A 26,659-nucleotide genomic window follows, 5' to 3' on the forward strand; every position below is an offset into this window, starting at 1 on the left:
CTATTATACTCAGTTTGATAGTCGGTAGTTTAAAATCAATGAAAGACTAGGAACAAGAGAAGGCAAAAGGGATATTTATAAGATTTCCAACTTGAGGAAAAGGCAGAGACAGGATGGGGGTAGATTGGGTGTCATCAAGTATAGTGATTGAAATTTATTGTATAGGGAGGAAGACATTATAAGAAGAGATGGCAAGAGCATTTTGAACAACTGTTAAATACTGAAAAGGAGAGAGAAGAGATGAGGGAAGCACAGAGGGAGGAGTGACCAATGAGTGAGATACAGGATACAGAAGTGAAGAGAGCATTAAGGAAAATGAAGAATGGTAAATCACCAGGTCCATCAGAGTTCCAAATTGAAATGCTCACATTACTAGGTACAGAAGGGAGAAATGGATGCTGGATTAATTAAAAGCTATATGTGAAGAGGAAGAAATGCCAAGGGATTGGGAGGAGAGTCTAATGGTATATATATATACAAGCAGATTGTAGAGATCGGGAAACAGCAGTATGGATTCATGAGAGGAAGAGGGATGGTGGATACCATCTTCATAGTAAGACAGCTACAGGAAAAGAGGCTAGAGGGAAACCAGGAGCTCTATTGTACATTCATAGACCTCGAGAAAGCATATGATAGAATCCCAAGAGAAGTGATATTTTGGTGTTTAAGGAAAAGGAAAGTCCCAGAAAAGTTGTTTAGGCTGGTCAGGATGATATATAAAAGAACCCGCACAAAAGTTATAACAGCAGTTGGGGAAACAGAAAACTTTGAAATTAGTGTTGGATTACACCAGGGGTCAGCATTAAGCCCATTTTTGTTTGGTTTGGTCATGGATGTGTTGAGTGAAGCGATCAGGAATGAAGAGCTGTGGGAATTGTTGTACGCCGATGATCTGGTGATTACTGCTGAAAATGAGGAGGTCCTACAGAGAAGGGTTGGAGAGTGGAGAGTGGCAGGAATCTTTAGAGAGGGATGGCTTAAAGGTGAATGTAAATAAAACAGAGGTTTTGCTGAGCAGTATGAAAGATAGAGACAGGATAGTAATACAAGAAAGAAGAGGTTCAATTATAAAACAGGCAGAAAAGTTTAAATACTTAGGATCTACATTAAGCCAAGAGGGAAGAGGTGAGGCTGAAGTTGACAGTAGGATAAAAGCTGCATGGGGGAGATGGAGAGATGTAGCTGGCTTAGTATGTGATAAGAAAATGCCATTCAAGCTAGAAGTCAAGATACATAATACAGTGATAAGACCAGTGTTAATGTTTGGAGCAGAAACATGGGCTCTAAGAAGAAAAGAGAAGGTAAAGCTTGAGAGAACAGAGATGAGAATGCTGAGGTGGATTATGGGAAAATTTCTGCTTGAGAGATTGGAAATGATGAAATAAGAAGAAGGGCAAGCTTAGTAAAGATTACAGAGGTGAAAAGAGAGTCACGATTGAGATGGTATGGGCATGTATCGAGGATGGATGACGAGGAGGGAGTGAAGAGGGCTTGGGAGGAACCTGTTAGAGAAAGAAGATCAAGAGGGAGACAGAATTAGATAGCAAGATAAAATGAAGGAAGATATGGAGAGAAGAGATTTGGTGGAGGATGATGATGCCTTTGATAGAAGGCAGTGGAGGAGGCGTATCAGGCAACCGACCCCTTAATGTAGGGATAACAGTGGGAAAGAAGAAGAGTTTAAAATCAATGTTTGGATGGCATGTAGAAATAAGGTCATAATCTTATGTAAAGTATTTTAATGTAATAGTTATCTTTTAAAACTTTGACTTCGTTGCCTGAATATTCTTGGTAGGCCTTCTCTCAGCATTCCTGGTAAGCTAGACTATTTCTAATGTAAGTATGATAATGCTTGTACTCCAGGGTTTTTATACTCAATGCCTGGTCTTTGAATTAGTTGAAGCATGAATTTCTTTACATGTTTCATTGTTCCTCTTGGGCAATGTGTATATAACAATATTCCTCTGAAAAGTGCCCAGACATGAGTAGATGAATCTAAATTTTGAAAAGAATAAAGGTTTGTATGCATGACCCAATTAGTTATTATATGTATTTTCTAATTGTTGTATGTCAATCATTCTCATATGATTTGGTAACCTTGTAGAAAACCTTTGTTCACAAACTGTTAGAAGAGTAATAGTTCAAAGGAGTTATGCATGAATTCAACTCTTCTTCCTAGTCTGTCAGATTTTATCACTTGCTCTCATTTTTCTCTTTCCATCAGACTTGCATGTCTTGGCTCTTCCACATTACCCATTTAATTATTTCAAAATAGTACAGTATAATCTGCATACATCACCCATGCCACACTCCATTCTTGACCTCTTTTCTTATCCTGCAACCTTGAACTCACATATATATTTCATCTAGTAGTATAACATCACTCATAAAAATGTGACCATTATATTAGATACATTTTTATGCCATATGAGTGATTCTCCCACCTATGCTTTTGTTATTACAACTGGTTCTTTTAACAAAATACTTTATGCATCATACTTTCTCAACACCGTCCACATTGTATCTTGATCACTTTATGGGCTTAGCAGTCAGTCTCAAAAAAGACTGGTATATTTTTTATACAGTTTATGTGATACCAGGGTCTCCTGTAAGCAACTTCTTTAGAATTATGCAGTACTTATCTGCCTTTGTATGAAATTTTGTACTTATATTTGAAGAGTTTCTTCATACATTAGTTGAACCAAAGGCGTTGTATCGGATAAATAACCTAGCTGTTACTCTTGACTTAGATTCATCAGTTTTAAATTTGCTAAGTTTTCATTGTTCCATATATAATGTGTTTTCACTGTAAACTTTAAAAAATTTTCTCTTGGAAATTAAAAGAAAGAGGCCAAGACTTTCAACTTTATGGTAAGAGTGTTCTTATTGTTATTTAACAGATATTTCTTTGGCATTGTTTGCAAGACCTTGTGCATCCCCCTTCTACTCTCTCAGTCTGATAGCATTAGGCTTGCAATCCTGCAGTTATCATTGGAAGTAACAAATTTGCAGGCCAATCAGTTTAAACGCTCCTTCATAACATATACTTCCATATTTTGGAGTGTGTTTGGCCCTTCTCTGTTTCATGAATAATTTGACTTGCCTCATTTCCAATGAGGTTAAAAGAATTTTAGTCCAATGGCAGTATGGTAGAATCCCAGCTTCATCTCATCTATAAGTGTGTTGAGAGGTCAAATGAACAGTTTCTCACTATCTTTTGCCATACCTTGAAGGTTATAAGGAGGCTGATCTCCCAGATGTTTCAAACTTCAGGTGAAAGGAAAAGTATACTAAAGATTCAAGATATACAGAATGTCTCATTGTCATTTTTCAAAGCTTTGAATTATCTTTATTTTACAAAGTGACATTGGAGAATGCAAGTAAACCTTATGAAAGCATTGAGATTGGTGGAAACCTACTAAAAAGTATGAAATTTTTTTTATAAACTATTATTTGTTACAGTTGGAAGATAGATATATGTAACAGCCTACATAGAGAGAATGTACATAAATAGAGAGGCAGATCCACCCCTGTTATCTCCAGAAAAAAACCTGACAGAAGTGGTGTTTTAAGCTTTTGACTTTATCTCAGTATGACTAATAAAGGATGCCATTCTGTTATACAGGTCCGGTTTTGTGTTACTTCATACTTGTAAAAGACTGGAGAAGATAGTGAGTGACCAAGAAGATGGTGACTGACTGGTGAGGGTAATGAAAGATGGGAAAATGTGAAGAACTTGAAGGAGACAATCATAGATCTGTGTAGTTTGAGATTTTATTACTTTTACTTAGGTACTCAGAATTCACTTCTGCTAACCCTTCTGATATGAGCATATGTACACTTTTGGGATGCAGAGTGTGTGAGATTGTAGATGGATTAAGCAGTGCTACCTTGTGGACAGTATCTTACCCATCTCTTTCTACCACATCTCTCATTACAACAAGTAACAGTATTAAAAGTATGTGTAAGAAATATAATTTTTCCTTACAAGGTGTGTCCTGATCCCTCCCCGACAAGTTGGCTAAATATTCCACTTTTTTTTAAGGAAAAATGAGCCTCAGCACAAGAAGGATAGAATAGTATGTACCTGGTTTTACAGCTGCCTCTCTTAATTGACTACTGCAAGCTAGTCAAGGATTTTATATGAAACTTGTCATGATTGAATCTCTCTTTGATGATTCATTGTTATTTCTCGCAGAGATCACAATGAGTCATGGAAGTGTATCTCCTCGATTTCCATGTTACTGGGCTGGTATAAGAATTTTATTGTTAAATAAATTATTACAGCAGTCTTACAATTATTGTAATGATACTAAAAACTACTGAGACTATTTTGTTCAGTACAATTTTCTTTGGAATTTTAAAATATGCCAAAGGGATCTTTATTCAGTTTTATCAGCATTTGCATAACTTTTTCCCAAGGATGATTAAACTACAAAACCTCTTATTTGTGTCAATAAGCTGTATAAATTTTATGAAATTATGTTAATTCTCTATGGGCTGATACCTTTTGTCAATAAAAAGGGATTTTGACAAAGGAAAAATCTATTTCTGGGCGGTGACCTGTGTCGCCCAGTGAAATGGTTCCTTTAGCACTCATTTCTAAGGTATAAATATTGCTATAAATACCAGAGAAAAAAGCTATATGGTAATGCCAGAATAGTTCGGCTCGCTCACCCTTATTTAAGGTGTCGGTATGGTATCGGGGGCGAGTGAAACCACTACCAGAGGTCCCCCTGCCATTTAGTCTCTTCCTTTCTCAATATCCCTCGTCTACAGAGGAGCCATTCCAGGCCCCTGCTACCCGCTACTGTTACAACTAGCGCTTTGTTTACCATTCCTTTAGATAGCACCCAAGCTTGGGCCAAATAGGGTGTGGAAATAGAGGGTGGGTTTCACTGGGCGACACAGGTCACCTCCCAGAAATAGATTTTTCCTTGGTCAAAATCCCTTTTCTGGGCTTAACCTGTGTCGCTCCATGAAATAGTAACAGAGAATTGGCCCCACCAGCTTGTAAAGTTAGTGTAGATAAATTATTGTAAGGAAATTGAAACTTGAATAACATTAAATACTATTTAATATTAGTTATTTAATCTACAAGTAAGTAATAAAATTCCTTAATACTATGAGAATTTTAATAATCCTTATTCTATAAAACTTATCTAGTAACTAGGGTTGTATAACCCAACAAGTAATATTAATAAATCACACGCCAATAAACAGGAATTTAATTTCATGATTATAGACCCAGATATACATATGTACAATCAAATTCATCATGATACATTGCAGGTGCAAGCCAAGGTACAATGTGCAACCCAGTAACAACTGAGCTGAGGTCAAGAATGCTAGTGAGGCAGGTAGGAGAGAGAGAGATGTAGAGAGAGACCTAGGCTACTTAAAGTAATTATTACTGCTCTATGCAGTGTCAGGGGAAACTGTGTTCCCTGCCGCCACTGCTGGGAATTTAAGGGCCTCTAACAACTTTAGGCAGTGGCATTTAAATACTGTCGGAGATTTCCAGCCTGTGTACTTTTTGTGATCGTCAAAATTCATATGTTGAAAATAATTAATTGAGGTGGCTACCGTCCTAATATCATGCGCCCGTGGAAATGATTCCGGGTTAGCTTGCTTGATAAAGTATAGAATCTGTTGTCTGATTCCTCTTAGGGAGATAGTGCCACCCTTTTCCCTAATAAACGAGGGACCTGAAGATTTCGAGGCAGTTCTGCTTAAGTAAGCTCTTAACGAATTAACTGGACATAAGGACGGATCCGGAGGAAGTGGGACAATCTTCCATGGGGACCATCTTTCTTGTGGGTCCTCATTTTTAGCCAAAAATTGATGATCTAATAAGAGTAGTAGTTCTGAGGGGAGGAACTCAATATGTTCTGGTTCCCCAGAAAGGGCCAACAGTTCAGAAATTGTGGCTCCTGAGGCTAGACTTATTAGGAATAATGTTTTCCTTAGGAGCGTTATATAAGAACATGATTCGTTAGCAGTGTCCGAAGCTAGCTTAAGGACATCATTTAAGAATCAGGAGACCGTTCGAGGTCTGTCTGTTGGTCTAAGTCTAGCACAAGCCCTTGGAATAGATGAAAAATACAAATCTGTCAGATCAATAGTAAATCCAAATTGGAAAGTTTTCTTAAGTGCCGATTTGGTTGTAGTAATCGTACTTGCTGCTAATCCTTTTTCGAATAAGGTTCTGAAAAAGGTTATTGCTAGATTCGTAGTCATGGTTTGTGCATTTGAGTTCCTCAAAAAGGTGGCTAGCTTCTTTACTGCTGAATATCATATTGACGCAGGGTTGATTCTCGTTTATCTGATTCTAGAAACCGGATGTTCTGAGGATCAATGTTGGCATCTTTATGTGCCGCAAACTTCATGAAGTCCATAAAGTTGGGGCTTTCTGAATTCCTGAGGAAGCGGACACAGTCCGCGTTTGTACCAGCTGCAGTGCATAAAAACAAAATGGCAAAATCTGTGCGATAGTGAAGCAGACACCAATAAATTAAAGTGCATCAAACAGAAAGTAGACTTGTGGAATACATCAGTACAAAATGAAAAACGAGCTGAAGTAATATTAACAAGATTACGAATAGGCCACACAAGACTAACTCACGAGTATTTAATGATAACTCCACAAGGGAACATCCCTCATTGCAATGTGTGCAATACAATTTTAACAGTCAAGCATATTTTATGTGAATGCCTAATTTTTAATAGAGAAAGAAATTTATATTTAGGCAATAAATCATTATCAGAAATACTATCAGAATCAGATCATTTTTCTTTATATAGAGTATTAATATTTTTAAAAAAGACTAATTTGATTAATAAGATTTAACATATACCTTTTTAAATAGATGACTTTTGTCATTTTTATCTATTTCAGTCTTATAAGTTCAATTCATATTTTTAATTCCAACCTCATATATCACTTAACAATCCCCTCATTTATCATTAATTTATTATAATTCATTAACTTCATTCCATACCATTCCATGTGTTAGACATAAAATTTTATGAGCGTATTTTTTAAATAATTTCCTCCCAAATGATTTCGGGCCAGCACTGTAAGAGTCTGGTTAGACTCATTGGGCTGGTAAATCTTAACTTTATAATAATAATAATAATGTACCAGCTGCATCAGTTTGGGATTGGGAATCCGCTGGGGTCAGAGTCCTAATTCCACTAGTAGAGGGAACCAATTGCTCTTGGGCCAGTTGGGGGCCACTAGTGCAGTGTGACATTTGAAAGTCCTGAGTTTGTTCAGGACCTTCAGTAGTAGATTCACTGGAGGAAAGAGATAAATTCTCTTCCAGATATTCCACTCTATTGCCATAGCATCCATGGCATAAGCCAGAGGGTCCAGGTTGGGGGCCACATAACATGGTAGTTTGTGGTTCGACCCCGTGGCGAAAAGATCCACTTAAAGCCCTGGCACCTGTTGGCAGATCCATTTGAATGACTCTCTGTCTAAAGTCCATTCCGACTCCAGCGGAGTGGACCTCGACAGAGCGTCCGCCACTACATTTCTCACTCCCGCTAGGTGAGTGGCCGATAGGTGCCATTGGTTCCTGTCTGCTAGGACAAATATGGCTATTATTACATGCTTCACATGGCTCAACTTGGAGCCTCCCCTGTTTATGCAGTGGACAACCACTGCACTGTCTAATACCAGCTTGATATGGATTTTCTTGGCTGGGAAAAGTCTTTTCAGGGTTAGAAACACTGCCATAGCTTCCAGTACATTGATATGTAGCTGGTGGAATGACATTGACCAGGTTCCCTGTACTTTCTTGTATTGTGAGTATCCGCCCCATCCGCTCAAGGAGGCGTCCGTGTGGACCACTAGAGCCAGCGGAGGAAATTGCAAGGGTATTGTTTTCGACAGACTTTTGATCTCTGTCCAGGGGCGGAGTCTCTTGCGTAAGATCGCCGGGATACGTGAAATTTTGTCCCGGGATCTCTGGTTCGCTCTCGAACGCCAAACCCGGTTTATATCCTTTAGTTTGGCTTTCAGCAGCACGTCTGTCACTGATGCAAACTGGAATGAACCTAGGATTCTCTCCTGGTTCCTCCAGGACGTCTGCTTGTTTTTGAGAAATTGTCTTGTGGCCTTGACTATTTCTCTTCGCTTCATCGGCGGAATTGATAGAGTGTAAGAGTCTAGATCCCACTGGATTCCTAGCCACTGGAAACGTGACTCCGGAGTTAGCCGGGACTTGTTCCTGTTTATCTGGAAACCTAGGTGTTCCAGGAACTCTATTACCTTGACCGTAGCCTTGCGACATTCTTCGACGTCTGTGGCCCATATGAGCCAGTCGTCCAGATAGGCTACTAACATTATTCCCCGAGTCCTCAATTCTTGGACTACTGTTTCCGCTATCTTCGTAAATATTCTGGGCGCTATGTTGAGCCCGAATGGCATTACTTTGAAGGAATAAGCCTTCTTTCCTAGTCTGAAGCCTAGGAATGGGCGGAAGTGTCTTGCTATCGGGATATGATAGTAGGCATCTGTAAGATCTATAGAGGTGGTGACGGCCCCACGGGGAAGCAAGGTCCGCACCTGTGAAACGGTCAGCATTCGGAACTTGTCGCAATGAATGAATGAGTTTAGATGGGAGAAGTCTAGGATTATTCTTATTTTGTTCGAGTCTTTCTTTGGCACGCTGAACAATCGCCCTTGAAACTTTAAGTTTTTGACTCGTGACACTACCTTTTTCTGAAGTAGTTTTTGGGTATACTCTATCAGTTCCGACGTCGGTTTTTGGTAAAAGGTGTTGGATGGGGGAGGACCTTGTAGCCAACTCCATCCCAGACCTTTGGTCACGATACTTTGTGCCCAGGTGCTGAACCCCCACCGATGTCGGTAGAGGTACAGCCTTCCTCCTACCTGGGGATTCTCACTGGTTGGCAGATGGTCGGCCACCACGTGCTCCCCGGAAGCCCTTGCCTCGGTTGGAGACTCTTCCGCTTCCTCTGTGACGGAAGGCTCCTCTGGCGAACCTGTTGTACCCTTGAAACGTTTGGGTTTCAAAGGTCGCGTTGTAAGCCGGAGAGACGGCGAAGGAGGTCGAAGCCTGGGTCTGTTGTGGCAGCTGAGCCAAAAGCACAAACTGCTGTTGCTGTTGTGCCTTTGATGTTGACGGTTGACCTACTTGAGTCACCGGAACCGCCTGAACCATTGTCTGTTGTTGGGAGGCTTGGAAGGGCTGGAACTTCCTCAGCCTCTTCTTTCCTTTGGGATTCGATCCGGTGGACTCAGGTTTCCTTTTTGGAATGAGCCCCCAACGGATCTTTAGACTCTGGTTCACCCTCGCAGCTTCCGCCAAAACTTCATTAACGGCGGAATTGGGGAAAAGGTTTGTTCCCCAGATGGAGGATCCAATCACCTTGTTAGGTTCATGGCGGATTGATGCTTCCGCCAGAATGTGCTTCCTACAATTCCGCCACCCTATTATGAAGTCATACAAGTCACACTGCATTGTATGTAGTAGTGACTTGATAAGGACTTTGAATAACGGCTCATCTGCATAGATGAGGGACGTCATTTCAGCCATGATGGCGGAGTTGAGGGACCTGCCGAGCCTCAATCTAGCGTCGTATTCCGCTTTGATTAGGCTGTCCAGGAGTCTAGGGAGCCGCTCGCTGAACAGCGTGTTACCGCAGTCTGACGTCAGCTTACCTGCCGAGAAAGTGGCAGGCGCGGCTACCCAGCAGTCTGTGGTTCCGGGGACCAGAAGGGAAGGTAAATCCGTCTCCCAGAGCTGGGGCATGGGTTCATCCTTCATGGCTGCCTGCATAGTCAGATCAGCCACCTTGGATACACATGGGGTTGGAGTCTCCTCATTTACTGTAAATATAGTAAAGGGGCTCCTGTGGGCCGTCAACCTAGTGTTGACTCATCGCCACTCTGTCAGATTCCGGAGCCAAGCTTGTTGTGCTTGCTCCCGGGGAAAGATGACTGTCTCTTTGGGGATTTTGTCCTCCCTTATCATAGCGTCTTCCAGTCTTCGAGTTCCGCAACCCTCAATTGTCAGCATACCTTCCGCAAACGGTGCATATGCTGCTAACCTCCATGGATTGTTGCTCTTGAAAGGAGGTAGGTTTGAAGGGTCCGGCATTGGCAAGGGATGGGTTGCCTGTCCGGACTGAGGCAGTCCTGTTGCCACTGCATCCCGGAGACCCGCAACTAGATTCTCCTGGGTCACCATCCTTTCCGCTAAGGACTGGATGGATTGGCCTGAGGCTTCCAGTGTGGATGACAGCTGGGAGAGCATTTCTTGGAACTTGGTCTGGACCAAGTTCCCTACCATGCTTCCCACCTGTTCCATCATGCTGGCTGAAAATGCCTCCGGGTCAAAGCTAGGGGCTGGGCCTTAGCTTTAAGAACCTTATTCTCGACCCCTGAGACGGGGCCTACCTTCGCCCATGTTGTCCACAGTCATGGGCTCCCGGTCAAGGTCGAGAGCTGCAACGTCCCCAACGACCTCTTCGCCTAGACCTTCCTCCGGCATGGGCGCGGTCATCGCTTGGATCTTGGCGATGATGGGGGCTGCTACCGCTGCCTCTACCGCCGCCGACTTCTTGGCCCTGGGGTAGATGAGCCCACCCATCTCCTCCGAAAGCATGTACGGCTGGGCCTTCTTGGCATTGCGGTCGAAACCACCAACCCAGACCTTCAGGGTAGTCAGCGTCGCGTCCCTGACCGCTTGGAGACCCTGTAAAAGGGGTTATGTCAATTCTTAAACTAGAAACTATGCTTAGCCTAGTATGAATTTACATGCTATATTCAACCGATTCTCATTGTATCATTGTGTCATTGTCCGGAGTGATACCTACCGATTCGGAGGTGAACTCGTTCACCAATCCATAGCAGATTTCACAGCCCTCGTGGTGCCAGACCAAGATCTCTCCCACCTGGACCGCGCAACCTGCGTGGGTACGACACACCACATGACCGCAGGGCTCCTGAAGGACAGTGGTGCATCCTTCCTCCAAACAACGCAAGACCTGCAAGTCAAATGATACATGAGTATCACTATAAACCCTCCGGAGACAAGTCCGGGGGTGCATGCATTATGCTATTCTGGCAGCAGCATACATATACTCTAAGATAACATGCGACCTTGTTCTCACTAGCTCCGGAGCCCAGCTCTTATACCCATAGTATCATCCGTGATGGGATAATGGGGAAGGGAGGCTATGAAACCCTTTAGACTCCGGCGGCGCCGGAGACGTATAATCTAAAAGATTTAGGTGGTCTCAAGCCGTCCCCATTGTACCGGGATGAAGGATGGAAATCCAAGACACAGGCACAAGGCCGACTGGCTAGTGTTAACAAGGTATTTCGGTTTAAATACCTGGCGGAGTAGCAAGTCCGCCGTTGTGAATAAACCGAAGTATAGTAAGATAAAACCTTACATAATGAAATTAGTGGATGTTATTATATGTGTGTATTACTATGTACATGCAACAGTAAATGATCCCGTAGGTGTGGATCGATACCTATCACGTGTCTAAATGCACCTAGCTATCCCGATGCTGGGTCCGGCTTCATGAGAACAGAACAGGGGGTCGGATATAACCTTGGCCCATATCTGGTCGATAAGGAATAGGGCTATTTACATAGACCATACCTTGAAGGCGGGGTCCCAGATCCGCCGGAGCAGGGGAAAGGGTGGGTGAAAAAGACCGTGGAAGGGATACATGACACTGTGGACTGGAGAGCATCCAGCCCGGGCAAGCCATGTGGCCAACCACGGCTCGGCCGAACAGGGTACCCTCATCCCCACTACTACATGGTATGGTACGGTGGGCCTGCCTACCGATAACCCTCCCTGCCCATCCTTCCCCCCTTTAGGGGACTCGGATCAGCTACATGGTGTAGCATGAGCGAGTCCACACTCCACTGAGGTGGGTGAGTTGGGGGGGGGGGGGGGGGGGGGGGGGTTGTCGGTTAGCAGGGTGGCTCGTATGCGGTCAGCTGGAAACCTTCTGAGCCGGGTGAACAGCCACACGGTGTGAAGGACCAACCGACCAAGAGTAGGCCTATAGGTCTACTAACATGCCCTACAAATTTACATTATGAATCATAATAAAACACATATATCAAGAAACATCCTGTCCTTACGCGGGGGAGATAAGAAAGAGAGAAATAAATAGTATGGAGCGAAAGGGAAAGCAATGAGTCCTCTCGAGCAGCTGGCCTAACTTCGTAAATTGAATCGATCTGAACTAGTTGGCCTGGCAAACTCAGAGCGGCTAAGCCTACATTGCTGAATCGAAATTTTTAACCGAAAGGGCAAGGCGGCCAAGGTGGCTCGAGGACGATCACGTATAGGCTACGAATGGATCAGGGTCCTTCCGTAGAAGACAAGGGTGTCTTTCCATAAATAATAGCATATAATACATCTTAACTAGATATATGGTTGATATGCCAACCTCAAGATGTAAAATAAGGCTAACTGAGTAGGCTACGTCCCGAAGTATGCAGTTCGGTCAGTAGGCTATCCCCCGCGATCTGACTAAACGTTAAAACGTCAGATAAATAAAAACGCATCAATAAATTATATATAGAGAACTGCTAAATGATTGAGAATCAACTCCAATTAGTATAGGAGACCAATTGGTGCACAATAAGAGTGTAAATATACGTAGGTAGTGAGCCACGAAATGGCGGCGTAGGAGCAGCAACGCTCGGGCTGCCGCTCCCGCATATAACCTATTTTAAAACAGTTTATCATGCCTATCGCTACCTCCCAATAATACCAAACATTAATTGCAGTACTCAACTTAGATGCAGTAGCTACCTGACGTTCCATGATGCAAAAAGGAGAAATTCCGAAGCGAAATCACTACACTTAGAAAAAAACGCGTTTTAGCGAAGTCGTGCTATTGAAAGGAATGGTAAACAAAGTGCTAGTTGTAGCAGTAGTGGGTAGCGGGGGCCTGGAATGGCTCCTCTGTAGACAAGGGATATTGAGAAAGGAAGAGACTAAATGGCAGGGGGACCTCTGGTAATGGTTTCACTCGCCCCAGATACCATACCGACACCTTAAATAAGGGTGAGCAAGCCAGACTATTCTGGCATTACCATATAGCTTTTTTCTCTGGTATTTATAGCGATATTTATACCTTAGAAATGAGTGCTAAAGAAACCATTTCATAGAGCGACACAGGCTAAGCCCAGAAATGAAATTTTTCATGCTATTAACATATCTTACTAATATATTTTTTTATGCATTTTACACTGTAAGCATGTACTAAGCTAACTGAGGTAGTTGTGGTTTGATGGGTTTTAAATTTCTTTTGATTTCATTTTTAAGTTGTATGTTTACTGTATATCATACCTGTTATTTCCATCTCTTCCGTTCTCTCCTTTGTATGCTTTTTTTTTACTTGAAAACTGCTACTGTTTTACTCTATTGTATCTCTTTGCAGCTATATATGACAATCGTCTGACTGACGCTTTCCTCAACACGGTTCTTCGTCTCATGAGTGAACCTCCAAGCAAAACACTCTACCTAGCCTTAGAGAAAAGGTAAGCCTGTTAGAAATATGTGCAAGCATCCTGTTTCTTCATATTGAATCAAAGATCACTTCTTTTTTTCTGTGAGTATGGTTTGATTCACCAGCAGTGATTTGTGCCCATATGAAGTACAAACCTGTTGCTGTAGCATACAATGTATTATTCCTGGTCATGGATGAGAGACCAAGTTCTGAATTCGATTAGAAATTAGTGGAGAGACAGTTAGATGTCAGACAAATTGGCTTTAGCTTTATGCCTTGTACATTTTCTTTGCCCTTCTTGACCTTGTATCTTTTCATTGCCCCTCTCGCCCTTTGCCGTACTCATTATGCTTGTGCTCTTTGCCTTATACAATACCTTATGTATTGTTTTAATGTATGTGCTTTTTTTATCTTATTTGGGTAGTTTTATAGTGTGGTAGGAGTCCATAACTTTTCTCACGATGTACAAAGTTTCTAATAGCACACCTGGAGCTATTTTGGCATCTATTTTTTCCTGGTTCCTTTTCAGGGATTTTGGGATCATGCCTAGTGTTCCTCTGTTATTTTTATTAGGGAGCTCACAGTTAGAGCTGTTGTACTGATGAAAATTACTTCTTCATCTTCAATCTATTTTGTAATTTACTTATATATTAGTCCCCTTCATTTTCCTACCACCTTGACTTGGTGAGGGGGCTCTCGAACCTCAGGGATTTCTTCCTAGGTTCAAACCCAAGAGTCCCATATAGCATTACGTATATATTTTTGGGTTAATATTTGTGAACTTTTCCATTTTTATCAAAATTTTCTAAGTCAAATAAATAAGAAAACATATCATGGCTGAACATGGAGTTAATTCTGAAACTAAATAGTGAGAACTGTGGTAGTCCATCATCTGTCTGACAATGTTCGGATCTGTTTTTCAGGTGGAACTATTCTGTGGAGCTGGACCATGGATTCCAGGGGGCGCCTGGTTCTAGGAATAGAACTCTTGGCATTCTGTCCAGTTTGCCCATAATGTGATTAGGATGGGAATAATTGTATTATTGTAATACTCTTAGTCCTACCAAGCGGGTTCTGCTTACACTTGAGCCATACTAATCATGTTATGCCACATCCCTTTTTGGGGTAGGGTAGGGATGCGAACATTTGAGAGTCATTTCTCACTTGTGCCATTGGCAAAAGATTTAACTTTGTAAAGGGCCAATGATATCTTTTCAAGATTTTTTAAAAAATGTTTTTATGATTAATGAACTAGATGATTTGAGTACCCCTGGGCCCCATGATGGAAAAACTCTGGCACAGTTGATGACTATTGGCACGTCACTTCCGAAACTCCTTGGTGCAGCCTCAAGCAATGAAGATGCTACAAAGGAGCACCCTGTTCCAAGTAAAATAACAAAGCCAGAACACCAATTAGGGTGCATAAAAAGTCAAAGAGAAACAAACAAAAATCAATTGGTGAACTCCAATATCATAACTATGGAACCATATATAATAAAAAATAATTCTGAATTAGAGACAAGTAATCCTCCCATCAATACAGAAAAATATAACAATCCTAATAGACAAGCAACATATGTAAAACAAGGACCAAAGAGAAAAAAAAATAACCAACTTAACCCCACATTGGTATATTTTGATGACCTCTTTGGACCAGCTAACTGGATAAGATTTGAGTAGCTGAGAACCAGGTGCTAAGCGCCACCACCACCAAAACCGAGATTTTCACAGAAAACGGTCCATCATAGGCATAAAAGTTTTTCTCGATTTGGATTTGGCACTTTCTGGCCCTGCAATATGGTTGAAAACCCCTTAGAAGTCAATGCAAGTTTCGCCTGAAAAATTTGTAGTGCTCAGCAGCTAAATTCTCAGAACCAGAAGGTGTCATCTCGCATCGTATCCCTTCCCCGGGAAAGCGGTAGGCAATCACAGTGCTTCGTCAAGGTGTGAGTAGGCGTCTCAGCCAATCATAGCGCAATACGCTTTCTCGAGCCAATCAGCACGCACAAAGCATAGCGTCACGGGATGCGGCAGAATGTAAACAAAACTTACGCAGTTCATCAGGATGCGTTTTGTAACCATACGCTTGTGGATTTATCCTTTTTTACGCTATTTTACTGCGTTTCTTCAGTACTTTCATGACAATGGCTGATATTAGTGATTCTTCGTCATCTACTAGTGAACGTGAGTGTGATATTGCAGTGCCTGGCCCTTCTCAAGGCCATAAAAGAGTGCGTAATGTTGCTGTGGTGAGTGTTAAATAAAAAATTTATATCATTATTATTAATGATAATGATTACTGTTGCTTTTTTTTTACGTTATTTTGAACTATTTTTGGGTGCTTTTACATTAATATTGTGGTTGGTTTTTATTATTTTTTGTTTGTATGTATTGGTATTTTTGGGGTATTTTTCAGTATTTTCCCATAAACTTTGATATTAATACTGATTTTGAGCTTTTTCTATGTATATACATAACTTGGAACTGTTTAATGATGTATTTCCATTGATATTGTTGTTTAGTATTTTTCATGTTTGTATGTATTTTTGCTATTTTTCGGACTTTTTTTCGGCATTTTCCCGGTATTTTCCAATAAACATGGACATTATTAATGATTTTGAAATGTTTTCTGTGTATTTGCGTGATTAAGAACCGTTTTATGATGTATTTCCATTGATATTGTTTTTGTTTTTTATCGTTTTTGATATTCGTCTGTACTTTTTTGGGGGGGTATTTTCCTAAAAAATTACAAATCTGACACTTGCACACAAAAAAACTATGGTCTTTAGCTTTAAAGTGCAACAAACCCCATGTTAATACCTATTATAGTTACCGAGCTACAATATTTTAACTTTAACTTGCAATTAGTACTCAATTTTTAAAAAACAGCACTTAGCATCTTCTGATTCTCTGCTACTCATTTCTACTCCTCAAAATTGACAACAAAATCTCAGCAGCGATACCAGGAAACAAATTACTCAACATATATCCAACACAGGACATGGAATGTAGATACATCGGAGACAATGAATGGCCAATCCAAATAACCAACAAAAAGCAGTCCACTGCCTTTTTAAGTATACACTAATTCCTGGGAGGAGGTTAAGCAAACAAACATGAATGGTGTCTGGAAGAAAATTTGTCCTCAATTTGTGAATGATTTCCATGGGTTTGAGGACACAGTTCAGCTAGTTGTCAAGAACGTTGTTGCCCTGAGTAAGGAAATCAATTTGGAGATGGAGGTTGATGATGTTACAGAGCTGCTGGAGTCTCATGGCGAGGAGTTATCTGCTGAGGACCTGATACAACTGGAGAAGCAGATGATAGAGGAAGAAGAAGAAGCACCCACCCCAGAGCCTAAGGCTTTCACAAGGCAGGACTTGATAAGAGGTTTTGCAGAGTTGCAGCAAGCGTTGTCAACTTTTGAGGCTCAGGATCCCAACTTGGACAGGTTCACTAGGGTTTTCCAGAGGCGTCATGGATTTGATGCAGTGTTACAAGGAGATCTTTGGATGAAAAGAGGTCGCTCTCTGTTCAGACTAACCTGGAGCAGTATTTTTAAGAAGGTAGAGAGGCCTGCAGGAGATCCTGTACCCTCTACTCAGCTGCCTCTGCTAATCCAGACTCGCCTGCCCCACAATCTCCAGCACCTTCTGAATGTTCTGCTAACCCAGACTCACCTGCCCCAGTATCTCCACACCCTCGTAGGTTCTGCCTCACCTAAAGACTCACCTGCCCCAACATCTCCAGTAGTATGTTCTGCCTCACCTCAAGAATCACCTGCCTCAGCTCTCCAGTACTAGTATGTTCTGCCCACCTCAAGAATCCACCTGCCTCAGCATCTCCAGCAACTTCTGGAGTTCTTTTTCTCTTCACTAACCTCCCCCAGTCTCTCCAGCACCGCAGCTTCCTCTCCAGTGTGCAAGCCAATCAAACTAATAAAGGTAAGGAATTGTTCTCTCGTTGTTATTGATAGGTATTTACATTAAATCATGTGGTATTTTTCAATGTTCCGACTTACGCTGAAAATCGTGTTACGACGCATCGTTAGAACGGATCAACGTCGTAACTCGAGGACCCCCTGTAACGGAAATAAATAATATAAAAGTAACCATTACAAGCCACAAAACATTGAATTATGTACGGGGTATTCATCCTACCCAACAACGAACAAGATCTTCCTTCAAAACAACTACTGCTAGTCTCCTTAAAATTGAGATATAACAATATTCACGATCTAGAAATATAGTACTCAATTCCAAGTAGGAAAGACGAGAATAAAAATATTAACTCTTTAATGCCGATTGGATGATTAAACGTCGATATAAATTGTCTGTTGGTGCCGATTGGACGTATGGTACGTTGATATAAATAAGTTTTTTTAAAAATTCACGGAAAAATACTTATAGTCCTACCAGGCGAAAACTTTTGAATCAAGGCATTGTTTTGTTTACAATAGTTACCCAGGCACGCAAGCGCAAATTTCTTTCTTCTCGCACTAAAAAACATCAGCGACACATCTCAGAAATTATTTCGTCACTTTGACATAATTTTTGGACCATTTTATATTAGCCGTTACATGGAGTATTATAGTTATATGAAACTGTGTGCAATTTCATGGAGAATACAACTAAAAATAACTCATGGTTATAGCTATTAACCCTTAAACGCCGACTGGACGTATTTTACGTCGACATTTTTTGTCTCTCGGGTGCCGACTGGACATATTTTACGTCGACATACAAAAGTTTTTTTTTTAAATCGCGGACTTTTTAGGCCTACCAGCCGAAAACTCTTGAATCACGCGCCTTGGGGGATGCTGGGAGTTCACGGATCAAGGTGTTGTTTTGTTTACAATCGTTACGCAGGCGCGCAAGCGCGAATTTCTTTCTTGCCGCACTAAAAAGTTTCTGTGACACATCTCTGAAATTATTTCGTCACTTTGACATAATTTTTGTACCATTTTAAATTAGCCGTTACATGGAGTATTATATATCAAAATGTGCACATTTTTATGTAGAATACAGCAAAGAAATACTCATGATTGTAGCTTTTATCGGTTTTGAGATATTTTCATATAAATAATAAGTGCCAAAATTTCAACCTTTGGTCACTTTGACCTCTACGAGACTGGTCGACAAAAACGCAATTGCGGAAGCTCAAAACGCTTATATTCTAGTAATATTCAAGCATTTACCTTCATTTTGCAACAAATTGGAAGTCTCTAGCACAATATTTCGATTTATGGTGAATTTATGAAAAAAATAACATTTTCTTACATCCGCGCGGTAACTATCCCGAAAAAATCATACGTGCGATTGTGGTAATGTTTGCACCATTTTAAATTAGCCGTTACATAAAGTTTTATATATGGAAATGTGCGCAATTTCATGTAGAATAAAACTAAAAATAATTGAAGGTTGTAGCTTTTCTCATTTTTGAAATATTTGTATATAAATCACGATAAATAGAAAAAAAACCACGTTCGGTCAACTTTGACTCTACCGAAATGGTCGAAAAACGCAATTGTAAGCTAAAACTCTTACGTCTAGTAATATTCAGTCATTTATCTTCATCTGGAAACTAATTCGAAGTCTCTAGCACAATATTTAGTTTATGGTGAATTTTAAAAAAAAACTTTCATTCCCTCCGCGCGCGGAGGCGGATTCTCCGCCACAAATCTCCGAAATGCGTACGTCCCATTCTCGGAATATTTGCTCTGTTTCATATTAGGCATTTCATAGAGTTTATATATGAAAATGTGCGCAATTTCATGAGAATAAAAACAAAAAAAAAAAAACTATTTGAAGGTTGTAGCTTTTCTAATTTCCTAAATAATTTCATAAAAAAAATATATATAAAAAAATTCGACATCGGTCAAATTTAACTCGTCAGATATGGTCGAAAACTGCAATTGTAAGCTAATACTCTTACAGTATAGTAATATTCAATCATTTGTCTTCATTTTGAAAGAAATTGGAAGTCTCTAGGACAATATTTAGATTTATGGTGAATTTTTGAAAAAAATATTTGTTTACGGTCCGCCGCGTTACGAATTCATGCATTATTTTGTGATAATATTTTTCTCTGTGTTTGCTTTTATCATTTTACAATGTGTTAATATACCAAAATGATCGCAATTTAGTGTACATTACAACGAAAAAAAAGTAACTGTTACCTTTAACCGTTTTGCGCACAGCAGCGAGTTGAATACAATTATATATGAAAATTTTAAAATTTGTTTTTGCGCTATCATATATCGCATTATTTATATAGGATAATGATAATTTTTTTCATTTCTGATGGTTGCATACTAAACGTCCAACCAATAACAAAAAATGGAGCAAAAAAATTAACTATTAATCTTGAAAAATAAGCGCGCTGTGATTTTTTTAAAAAAATATTTTTTTCCGCTTCCGCACTCACTCTGAAACACTTCCGGCACACGGGAGACAATTTTTTTTTTACCGCTTCGGCGTTTAAGGGTTAAAAGTTTTGAAATATTTTTATATAAATAACGATAAGTGCCAAAATTTTAACCTTCGGTCAACTTTGACTACCGAAATGGTTGAAAAACACAATTGTAAGCTAAAACTCTTATATTCTAGTAAAATTCAATTATTTACCTTCAATTAGCAACAAATTGGAAGTCTCTAGCACAATATTTCGATTTATGGTGAATTTATGAAAAAAAACCTTTTCCTTACGTCCGCGCGGTAACTCTTCCGAAAAAATCATAAATTTTTTTGTCCGATTGTCGTAATGTTTGCACCATTTTAAATTAGCCGTTACATAAAGTTTTATATATGGAAATGTGCGCAATTTCATTTAGAATACAACCAAAAACAATCCATGGTTGTAGTTTTTTTACAGTTTTGAAATATTTTCATATAAATAACGATAAGTGCCAAAATATCAATCTTCGGTCAACTTTGACTCGACCGAAATGGTCGAAAAACGGAATTGTAAGCTAAAGCTCTTACATTCTAGTAATATTCAGCCATTTACCTTTATTTTGCAACAAATTGGAAGTCTTTAGCACAATATGTCGATTTATGGCGAATTTATAAAAAAAAAAATTTTTCCTTACGTCCGCGCAGTAACTCTTCCGAAAAAAATTAAAATTTTTTCGTCCGATTGTCGTAATGTTTGCACCATTTTAAATTAGCCGTTACATAAAGTTTTATATATGAAAATGTGTGCAATTTCATGTAGAATACAACTAGAAACAACCCATGGTTGTAGCTTTTATCAGTTTTGAAATATTTTCATATAAATAACGATAAATAGAAAAAATTTGTCCTTCGGTCAACTTTAAGTCAACTGAAATGATCGAAAACTGCAATTGTAAGCTACAACACTTACAGTCTAGTAATATTCAATCATTTACCTTCATTTTGCAACAAACGGGAAGTCTCTAGCACAATATTTTGATTTATGGTGAATTTTTGAAAACAGGTTTTTTTTACGTCCACACGTTACGAATTCATGCATCATGTTGTGATAATATTTTCTCTGTGTTGCCTTGATCATTTTACAATGTTATATACCAAAATGATCGCAATTTAGTGTTCAATACAACGAAAAAAATTAATTCGTTAGCTTTAACCGTTTTGCTCACAGCGCAATTTGTATACAATTATATATGAAATTTTTTTTTTTTGCTCTGTCATATATCCCAATATTTATATATGATAATTATATTTTTTTCATTTCCGATGGATGTATACTAAACTTCAGGCAATGACAAAAAAAGGAGCCAGAAAAGAAATTTTAATATTGAAAACTAAGCGTGCTGTGATTTTTTGAAATTTCTGCTTCGGAGCTCACTCCCGAACGCCGCCGGCATACGGGATACGATTTTTGAAATACTGCTTCAGCGTTTAAGGGTTAACATTGCCTAAATAAAATTTACAGACCAAGACCTCTCTTTTAACCCTTAAATGCCGAGCCGCTATTTCCCAAAGTGTCTCTCATATCAGCGGCGTTCGGGAGTTAGTGCCGAAGGGGAAAAAAGTTTTTCTAAAAAAATCACAGCATGCTTAGTTTTTAAGATTAAGAGTTCATTTTTGGCTCTTTTTTTTATCATCGCCTGAAGCTTAGTATGCAACCATCAGAAATGAAAAAAAAAAATATCATATATAAATACTGGAATGAATATATGACAGTGCAAAAAAAAATTTCATATATAATTGTATGCAAATCGAGCTGTGAGCAAAACGGTTAAAGCTAATGAGTTAATTTTTTTCACTGTATTGTACACTAAATTCAGATGATTTCGGTATATAATAAATTGTAAAACGATCAAAGCAACACAGAGAAAATATTATCACAAAATGATGCATGAATTCGGAATGCGTGGACGTTAAAGTTTTTTTCAAAAATTCAAAAATTCACCATAAATCGAAGTTAATTGATTGAATATTACTAGACTGTAAGTGTTTTAGCTTACAATTGCAGTTTTCTACCATTTCGGTCGAGTTAAAGTTGACCAAAGGTCAAATTTTTTTGATATATCGTGATTTATATGAAAATATTTCAAAACTGATAAAAGTTACTACCATGAGTTTTTCAAAAATTCACCATAAATTGAAATATTGTGCTAGAGACTTCCAATTTGTTGTAAAATGAAGGTAAATGATTGAATATTACTAGAATGTAAGAGTTTTATCTTATAATTTCGTTTATCGACCATTTTGGTCGAGTCAAAGTTGACCGAAGGTTGAAATTTTGGCACTTATTGTAATTTATATGAAAATATTTCAAAACTGATGAAAGCTACAATCATGGATTGTTTTTTGTTGTATTCTACATGAAATTGCACACATTTTCATATATAAAACTTTATGTAACGGCTAATATAAAACGGAGCAAAAATTACGACGAAGTGACAAAAGAATTTCTGAGATTTTCGGCAGTTACCGCGCGCGGACAGAAGGAAAAAGTGTTTTTCAAAAATTCACCATAAATCAAAATATTGTGCTAGAGACTTCCAATTTGTTGCAAAATGAAGGAAAATGATTGAATATTACTAGAATGTAAGAGTTTTAGCTTACAATTGCATTTTTCGACCATTTCGGTCGAGTCAAAGTTGACCGAAGGTTGAAATTTTGGCACTCATCGTGATTTTTATGAAAATATTTTAAAACTGATAAATGCTACAACCATGAGTTTTTACTTTTATTCTACATGAAATTGTGCACATTTTCATATATATAAAACTCTATGTAATGGCTAATATAAAACGGTGCAAAAATGACGACAAAGTGACAAAAGAATTTCTGAGATTTTCGGCAGTTACTGCGTGCTGACATAAGGAAAAAGTGTTTCAAAAATTCACCATAAGTCGAAATATTGTGCTAGAGACTTCCAATTTGTTGCAAAATGAAGGTAAATGATTGAATATTACTAGAATGTAAGAGTTTTAGCTTACAATTGAGTTTTCCTACCATTTTGGTCGAGTCAAAGTTGACCAAAGGTTAAAAATTTGGCACTTATCGTGATTTAAATGAAAATATTTCAAAACTGATAAAAGCTACAACCATGGGTTGTTTTTGTTGTGTTCTACATGAAATTGGGCACATTTTCATATATAAAGCTTTATGTAACAGTTAATATAAAAAGGTGCAAAAATTACGACAAAGTGATGAAAGAATTTCTGAGATTTTCGGCAGAGTTACCTCGCTGACATAAGGTAAAAGTTTTTTCAAAAATTCACCATAAATCGAAATATTGTGCTAGAGACTTCCAATTTGTTGCCAAATGAAGGTAAATGATTGAATATTACTAGAACGTAAGACTTTTAGCTTACAATTGCGTTATTCGACCATTTCGGTCGAGTCAAAGTTGACCGAAGGTTGAAATCTTGGCACTTATTGTGATTTATATGAAAGTATTTCAAAACTGATAAAAGCTACAACCATGGGCTATTTTTTGTTGTGTTCTACATGAAATTGCGCACATTTTCTTATATAAAACTCTACGTAATGGCTAATATAAAATGGTGCAAAAATTATGATAAAGTGACTAAAAAATTTCTGAGATGCGTCACTGGTGCTTTCTAGTGCAAGAAGAAAGAAATTTGCGCATGCACGCCTGGGTAACACTTGTAAACAAAACAACAGCTTGATCAATGAACTCCCAGCATCCCTCAAGGCGCGGAATTTCAAATTTTTCGCAAACTAGGCATATAACTATTTTTCCGCAAATATTTAGAAATACTTTTTGTAGTCGATGTACCATACGTCCGATTAGCACACGACAGACAATTTTAGTCGATGTATAATACGTCCAATAGGCATGGCTGCCGCTGACTTTTTCTTAGCACAGGACAAACAAAGCAAGAGGTGTCAAAGAATACTACAGGCAGTCCCCGGGTTACGACGGGGGTTCCGTTCTTGAGACGCATCGTAAGCCGAAAATCGTTGTAAGCCGGAACATCATCAAAAATCCTAAGAAAACCTTACTTTTAATGCTTTGGGTGCATTGAAAACTATGTAAACTGCATTCTCATGGCATTTTTCATCAAAAAAACCTTCAAATATTGATTATTTTGCATTTTTGGTGTCATATTTCATCTCCCAGATGAGCGTTGTAGGCGTCGTAACCCTGGAACATGCATCGTAACCCTGGAAATAACGTCTATTGACAAGCATAGTAACCTCGGAACATCGTAAGCCGACACCGTCGTAACCCGGGGACTGCCTGTATCTCTTTCTGGATACGAGAAGCCATCAGACAGGCTTATTTGACTCTTGATGATTCCACCACCACGTCTGCGCATGACGTTAGGGGTATTGGTCCCTCTCTGGCTTTCAAAAAGGACTTGGCTGTACATAGAGTGCTGATGCACTGGTACTTGGTTACGCCAGTCCACGTTCACCTCTTTCTATCTTAAGGATGTTGCTCACAGATCTACAAACATGTTTTCCCTGGGCCCTGTGGTGGCTGCCCAACAGGTTGTGTAACTCATAGTTGCCCTTAACAGGGCACTTTTGTATCTTACCTAAGATGATTGTGTGGCTGAGAGAATGAGTGAGCTGGCTGGTCTTTCTTTTTCTTGTACTTTTCCTTCTTCCTTTGGGCGGGTTAGGAAATAGACACGTCATTCGCTGGACTGATCTGATACAGGTGAGTAAGGTAGTCATACTGATAGTGTGGTCACTTGGTATACAAATATCCAACCCTCTATTTGGTAGAATATGCTCCACTCCTTGGCAAGGGGGGGAGTTCAGAGTGGTAACAAACCCTGGTGTGTTAGTTTGCTATTGGACAGTCAAAGTTTCTCTTTGCTTCCTTATACAATGATTCTCCGATGTATCATTGTACGTCACTCAGTGTCTGGGTAGTTAGATATCAGTTTATCTAGCTTCTCACGGGCTTCAGTCCCTCTCCGGAAGTTATTTCATCTGGAGCTGGACTGGTAGGTAGGCCCCCAGCCAGTTTAGGATGTCTCGTTCCCTCCTCCAAGTATGAGTCTATCCTATTGTTAAGACCGAAGGTTTGTTCGCGTATGAACAAATGACAAATTTTCTTAGACAATTTGTATTTTTCATAGCTACAAACCTGAGATCTTAACATTGCACTACCCACCTCTAGCTGGCCCTCTGTCTGCTAAGACATCCTGAGTTGGGAAAGACTGACACGGTGGCGAAGGTACATGGTCCTTGACCACTCTTCACCTGATATACGCACGCGTTGCCAGATTTCACAAGATTCCTTGCTTTCTTCTGCGCGATTTAACGGGATCCAGCTAGGGGCTAGAAATTATCCTATTGTTAAGACCTCAGGTTTGTAGCTATGAAAAATACAAATTGTCTTAGAAAATTTGTCATTTCTCCAATTGTGGATGAAAAGACATAAGTTCACTAAACTATTCTTAAAAAATAATCATATTAAGATATTAAACATATCAGATTGTAAGTATATTAATTCATAAGTATATTAAATGAACATACAGAACAATAAACATATGAAAGTATTATCATGTAACAATTAATGTTAACATCAAATGTCAATATGGTTTATTTCTTTTGATTTCTATCAGTATCCCTTGTATCTTTAATAATCATTTTTCTTACTATTATAATAAACAAAACAATAGTGACTGCAATTACCACTAGATTTAATAATGATAAAACTGGAGATACATTTTTCTTGTAGAAAAAGTAGTCATCAACATAGTTCAAGTTTTCAAGTTTCTTTAATTCAAGTTGAGACAGTTTGAATTCTTTTATCTTATATGAGTAATTTTTATATGGCTCATGTTTGTTCAATTCATATGTTATTAATTTGTTCGGTTCGTAATACAAATGGTTAGCTATTATTAGTTGACATGATGTTCAATTCATATGTTATTAATTTGTTCGGTTCGTAATACAAATGGTTAGCTATTATTAGTTGACATGATGTTGTAAAAGATTTAACATTTTTAAACCTTTTCACAGTGGACATATTATTACAAATAACTTTAGCTTCAACAGTATTTAGTGAGAATATAAAAATATCTTGATTAATTAACAGTGCTTCAAAAGGTTTATCATAGTTTGCCATGTTACAAACATAATTTTCTTGATTTATATTATTTAAAATTTCTTGTAAACATGGGTAAGAGCTAATTGGCTCATAGCAACTTTCAACATTGCAGATATATTTATGTGGTTTTAACAGTGTGCATTCATCAAATTGTTTATCAGTGAAAAATGACAATAGTAGAGCGTCCTCTTCTAATGCAAAATGTCTAGTGTAGTCCTTTTTAATGATTATTTGATTGTCAATTAACATAGGAAATGGGTAAACAGTTATTAGTGTGTTTTTGATCCTAGTATTGAAAGGTATACCTAAGACAATTGTATCGAAAATGACTTTGGCACTTATTCAATTTTAATACAAGAATACATTTTTCACAAGTGGTTTAAAATGTTTCTCTATTACACAAAATTTGAAAATGTCTTCTAACTCTTCAGGAGTGATTAAGGTTGGCCTCAAAATACCTTTAAAAGCAAGCAGAATGGCACTTATGTTCCTGTAATAACACTTCACTTTCTTGAGCAAATGTATCTAAAAACTGGATGTTTTCTAGTTTGTTCAGTTCTTTTGTTACATTGTGGTTGACTTGATTTTTAAAAAAATTTCAGTT

The 26,659-nt window shown here is 38.8% G+C and overlaps 1 protein-coding gene across 8 annotated transcripts in view; it reads left to right on the forward strand.

Moving 5' to 3' along the window:
- LOC135219389 (methyltransferase-like protein 22) overlaps positions 1 to 26,659 on the forward strand; it is a 603,918-nt gene that overhangs the window by 556,080 nt on the left and 21,179 nt on the right. For 6 of the 8 annotated variants that reach the window (XM_064256120.1, XM_064256125.1, XM_064256121.1 and 3 more), the window contains one exon: positions 13,453 to 13,552. In XM_064256120.1, coding sequence (XP_064112190.1) covers positions 13,453 to 13,552 — 100 coding nt within the window. Of the gene's footprint in view, positions 1 to 3,625; positions 6,049 to 13,452; positions 13,553 to 16,475; positions 16,978 to 26,659 lie in introns of those variants that run through there. The other 2 variants (XM_064256126.1, XM_064256127.1) reach the window with 2 other exon arrangements.

Source organism: Macrobrachium nipponense, chromosome 1, assembly GCF_015104395.2.
Source record: "Macrobrachium nipponense isolate FS-2020 chromosome 1, ASM1510439v2, whole genome shotgun sequence".
Lineage (NCBI taxonomy): Eukaryota > Metazoa > Arthropoda > Malacostraca > Decapoda > Palaemonidae > Macrobrachium > Macrobrachium nipponense.